The 5,810-nt window shown below is 45.3% G+C and overlaps 1 protein-coding gene across 1 annotated transcript in view; it reads right to left on the reverse strand.

Annotated features, from left to right (window-relative positions):
• Window positions 1-5,810, reverse strand: part of ASAP2 (ArfGAP with SH3 domain, ankyrin repeat and PH domain 2) — a 175,623-nt gene that overhangs the window by 67,095 nt on the left and 102,718 nt on the right. The window contains exons 10-11 of the mRNA XM_011965316.1: window positions 388-491; window positions 221-290 (exon numbers count right to left, since the gene is read on the reverse strand). Coding sequence (XP_011820706.1) covers window positions 221-290; window positions 388-491 — 174 coding nt within the window. The remainder of the gene's footprint in view (window positions 1-220; window positions 291-387; window positions 492-5,810) is intronic.

Raw genomic sequence — 5,810 nt, forward strand, 5'->3', positions numbered from 1 at the left:
AAAAAAAAAAAAAAAAAGAAAGAAAGAAAGCATAAACAGGCTGCAGGTGCACCAAATCAAGATGGAGGCCAACAAGCATTTCTCACAGGGAAATTCTTCAAGACGCATCCTTAATACCATAACACACGGAGAACAACTCCTGCCCTCTAACTTCAGAAAGTTCTCCAACACCAACCTCATCTAATACAGCAGACACCATGGATTAAAAGAGAATACTTACGGTACCATGGGATATGGTCAGAAAACCATTTTTAACTGAACATTTCCTTTTCTGCCACACTTTTCGGATCCTTGTGGATAAGTGGGAGAAACAATAAGAGTTTAGACATTTTGGACACATGAGATAACGAACGTACATTTAAACTCTAGCAACACCCCCTCACGTACCCGTCGCTCTTCTTGTAGAGGCTGCCGTTCCGCTCGGTCCCATGTTCCTTGTTTCCCTGAGGCTGATGTAAGCTATAAGCTGTGCTCTGACGAATTTGGGAGTCCTAAAAAATGAAGAGTGTTTTTAATCTTGTCCAGGTCCCAATTTTTAGAAAAGCAGTACGCAAAGGAAACTTATGCCTAATAAGCTTTTTTTTTTTTTTTAAACAACAACAACAAAAAAAAAATTGGAGAAATTTCCCCTTCTCAACACAGCAAAAAAAGAGACATCAGATTCCTCTCTAGGAACTGATAAATGTCATCTATCAGGCTGGAGAAGGAAATGTCAGGAAACCAATATCCCAAACTGGCTGAAGGAACGAGCCCTGGAAGTTTCCAGGTTTTATTTCATTATGAGCCTTAACCCCCTGACAATGACATGAGGCTCCCACTATGGCCAGAGTAGCCCTTAAGGAGGGAGGTGATGCAGTGAGTGGAAAGGCAGGGGGTTCCAAGCAAAACAACAAAAGCAGCTTTCCGTCCCTTACTACAGAACCATCACATAAGCTCTCTGCCTCAGTCTCCTTCTTGGGCAATAAGAAAAGAATACCCAGTAAGGTCAATAAACAGTAAGGACTCAGTAGGATCACACATATGAATATCAACAAGTACTACACAAATCTTCACTTCCTCACCCCATCAATCTTAAGTAAGCGGGGTCTGACCCTGACCAAGGGGAGCTTAATCACAGACAAGCCATCCACATGGTCAGCTGAGAATCTGATTGAATCTACCACAACTGGGAAACTCCAGCCCAGCAGCTTCTTAAGGCAAGCAAGGACTAGCAATGAACACCCGGGGCCCAAGTCCAGTGTCTGGCATCCAAAAGGTGCTCATCTGGTGTTTAACAAATGTTATCAGGCTGGGCACAGTGGCTCATGCCTGTAATCCCAACACTTGGGGAGACCAAGGTGGGTGGATGGCTCGAGCCCAGGAGTTCAAGACCAGCTTAGGCAACATAGCAAGACCTCGTTTCTACAAAAAATACAAAAGTTAGCTAGGCATGGTGGCAGGCGCTTGTAGTCCCAGCTATGCGGGAGGCTGAAACAGGAGGACTGCTTGAGCCTGGGAGATCAAGGTTGCAAAGAGTCCTGATAGAACCACTGCACGCCAACCTCGGTGACAGAGCGAGACCTTGTCTCAAAACAACAAAAACCAAACAAAACAAACAGTATCAGACACTGTTTTGTAGGAGTGGCCACCAGTGCCAGTGCAGGAAATTCTATTTCCCTGAGACTTAAATGAAATGAGAGGGGAGCAAGACGTGAACAAAGTGTTCACAGGTCAACCAGGAAAGGGCCGAGGTCTGCCTGCAGGTGTTTAATGAGAACTCCTATCCAGTTCATTCCATAATGGGAGAAACAGGGACATAATGAAAGTAGTGGTTTGCTCCAGGCGCAGAGCTCCTTAAAGCAAGAGCAGAGAGTGGAATGGAATCCTGCCTTCCACTCTGAGGCTCCCTCCATTACACCATCTTCTCTTCCCAGAGAACAGCCTCAGAGTCTAGGGCCATTCTCATCACTGCCACTGAGCAGCTCACCATCCTTGGAGAACGAAGCACATCCCCAAACGATGAAAGAACTAACGCAGGAAAATCAGTGTGATAGAAGCTGAGAATAAGAGTACTCAAGAACTGAAGAGTCAATGGGAGAAAAGCACAGGAAAAAGTGAGTTTTAAACATGAAGGCAAGAAATGGCAGAGAATCAGGGGAGGATCTTCAAGACAAAGTAGACAGAACACAGAAGTCATGGGGAGGCCATGTGGTCAGCAACCAGGGAAGCTGGACAAATACTGCATCTGAGGCAGTAAGGCCTGGGAGTGGACAAGACAGGCTAGAGTCAGAGTTTCAACTGCATCTCAAGGCACAGGCAACCTCTTGGATTTCTGACAGTTTGAAAAAAGATTCTGAAGCACAAAACTGTTTAATTTTAATGAAGTCCAGTTTACCTACTGTTTCTCTCATCACTTGTACTATAAGGGTGCTATCTAAGAAACTATTGCCTAGTCCAAGGCCATGAAGATTTATCTTTATAAAATCTCTTCCAAGAGCTTTATAGTCTTAGCTCTTACATTTAGGTCTTTGACTCATGTTGAGTTAATTTTGATTACGGTGTGAGGTAAGGGACCAAGTTCCTTCTTTGCTTGTGGCTATCCAGCTGCCCCAGCACAATTTGTTGAAAAGACTACTCTTTCTCCATTGTCTTGGCACCCTTGTTGAAAATAAACTGTCTCTAAATGTAAGGATTTATTTCTGGACTCTCAGTTCTATTTCACTGGTCTATATGTCTCTCCTTATGCCAGTACCATACTGTCTTGATTATTACAGCTTTGTGGTAAGTTCTGAAATTGGGAAGTGCAAGTCCTCCAACTTTGTTCTTCTTTTTCAAGACTGTTTTGGCGATTCCGGGTCCTTTGCATTTCCACGTGAACTTCAGAATCAGCTTGTCAATTTCTGCACAAAGGCAGCTGGGATTTCTGATGGGGACTGCACCGACTGTGTAGATCAATTAGGGGAGTACTGTCATTGTCACAATATTAGTAAGTCTTCCACCCCATGCACATGAGTGTCTAGCACTGACTTTTTAAACTCTGCCAAAGAAGAAAAACCAAAAAACTCCACGTGAGCAATCAGTAACGTGCTGAGGCACTCTTCATTACTGAACTGACAACCGACCCTGAAACAAGCAGAGCCCAGGAGGGGAGAAATGAACTCATTTCCACAGAAACTTCACACAGCACTTGTGCCTCTGGATAAACTAGGGCACACACACATTGATGGGATGAGGATGGTCCCAGTTTCCACATTTTCTCAGAAGGGCAGAACATTGGCACCAAAATTTAGAGCAAATCCAGCCTTCAACGTTGCTGGGAACAATGGTGTGGAAGGAATGTGGAGAAATATTGCTCACCTGTACAGCGTCTCTGTGAAAGACTAAAAATAAACCTGTCAGGAGACTCAACTGCACAACCAAGAAATACGTCTTTTGATTTGGGGAGAAAAAAAGCCCTGCACAAAGTAAGTGGTGAAATCATGTGACAACACTGTTAACACTGTTCGTGCCGCGCATGTTAATCAGAGCCATTTTCAGGTCTCACGAACAGGATAAGGGACATTCTTCTCAACAGAATCAGACCCTATGCCAGAAGGTGACAAAGAAATCACCCTGTTTTATTCTTTTCTTTAGACCAATCAAAGCATGCAGGCAAGTCTGAACTAAGCTAGCCTATAAAACTTCACATTTGTAAAAAAGAGGAATAAAATCTGTTTAACATAAAATTGAACTGTTTTAGCGTGAATTATTTCAGCATCCTCCAGGTGACTCTGAGACGACCTGGTAACAATAGCCTTTGTTGGCCTGTACAAAACACCTGACCAGGTGAAGGCCTGACAGAGGAAACTGGCCCTTTCACATGACCGAGGTTTTGATTTTCAGAATACTATTCAAGGGAAAAGAATCTCTCCTCCTGGAGAGAAGAAGAACATAAGAAGTAAGAGAGGCCAGGGTGGTCTATGTTGCCCCAATTCCTAGAGACTCCAATGTACTCTCCACTTTCCTAAGAGAGACAAAGACAACCTAAACTCGACTGACAAAGCCTCAACGTGCAGGGACTGTTTGTGTGCCTGAGTATGCAGGGTAAGCGGGCACTTGGTAGAACCTCAAAAGGCTTTCATGAAATTCTATCAGTGTCCAATATCCTCTGTCCTGTGACACCCAGACAAGTTCTCAGAGCTCAGGCATCATCCTTGATTTTAACTTTTCTGTTGCCCTGTGACGTATTAGCCATTGGGTCTGGCCAACATAGAATCTGCCCAGATGACCAGTAGACTTAGTATCTGAAATCTCCAGGAATGGAAGGCAAAGGGGGATGCTGCCTGCAGTACAAATCTCATAGAGGTTTACAAATAATTTAAGAATCCTTTAGCTAAGACTCTAGGATAGCTTAAAAACTGACATTTTTCCCACTTCTCAGAAAGTCAGTGTCCAGAGAATTCCTGTGATTGACAACTTTGTCAAGGAGTAATTTCTGGAAGCTTAAAATTTCTCTGCCCAGGAGGGCTGTGATGTCCGATTCATTCCCCATCTTCTGAAGATATGACAGGTGTGTCCACCCACACGGGCACAACAGGGAGCTGGAGGCCTTGCTGAGCCAAGCACTGAGCTACGGTCTAAGAACAGTGCTTTCAAATATCGTTACCACCTATTCTCCATTATTTAAGGGTAAAAGACTCCGGAGAACCAGTTTGATGTGGAATAGATCAGGGTCAAATCCTGGCTTTGATGCCACTGTGTGAGCCCAGCAAGGGCACTCATTCTCTTTCTCTCACAGAATAAAGTTGCGGACATGGCTGGTCAGGCGCAGTGGCTCACGCCTGTAATCCCAGCACTTTGGGAGGCTGAGGTGGGCAGATCACAAGGTCAGGAGTTCAAGACCAGCCAGGCCAACATAGTGAAACTCCGTCTCTACTAAAACTACAAATATTAGCCAAGCGTGGTGGCGTGCCTGTAATCCCAGCTAATTGGGAGACTGAGGCAGAAGAATCGCTTGAACCTGGGAGGCAGAGCTTACGGTGAGCGAAGATCGCACCACTGCACTCCAGCCTGGGCAACAGAGGGAGACTCTGTCTCAAACAAACAAAAAGTTGCAGACATGGGCAAACATTGCCTACCCTGTAAAGTGGTTTGTAAGGATCGTTGGCCACACTTGTAAAGTGCCTGGAAAACCTGAAAAGTGAGGTAAACAGGAAATGTCCTGCAATGGACAGGAGCAGGTCCCTCCTCCCCAAGAGTGAGGGGACCATGGAATATGATGCAGGCTGGACACAAGAGAGGTGGGTGAGAGGCAGGTGAAGCTGGAAGAGCTGGGTCAGGATTAAGAGAAGGAGCCTACAGCTGGGTATGACAGCACCTTGAGTCAGATAGGAAGGAGGGAAGAGGGACACAAGCCATGAGGGCATGGGGCCAGAGGACGCACCAACGAGGAGGCTAAGGGATATGTCACACACAACAACAGCAGTATCCATTCCTGTTCAACCTCTAAGAGGGCGACACCATGAGGGAAGGGAATTTGGTCACTATGGTATCTTTACCACCTAGGAGCTCAGTATTTGTTGAATGAATGAACGAACTAGTCCCTGTTTATTAAGATAATATGGTAAGTGCTTTACAGAAATGATCTCTTAGGTCTCCTGACAACTCTCTGAGGTTGGCTGTATTATTCCTATTTGACAGACTGGAAGACCACGACATGGAGAGGTCCAGGACTGAGCAAGGTAGGAAGTGGAAGATCCAGGATTCAAATGCCAAGATCCACGCTCTTCTGCTCTGCTATACAGCTACCCAGGCAACCCCGTCGTAGGCAGAAGCGGTCCTCTCCACCAGCC

This window comes from Mandrillus leucophaeus, unplaced genomic scaffold (assembly GCF_000951045.1).
Source record: "Mandrillus leucophaeus isolate KB7577 unplaced genomic scaffold, Mleu.le_1.0 Scaffold72, whole genome shotgun sequence".
NCBI lineage: Eukaryota > Metazoa > Chordata > Mammalia > Primates > Cercopithecidae > Mandrillus > Mandrillus leucophaeus.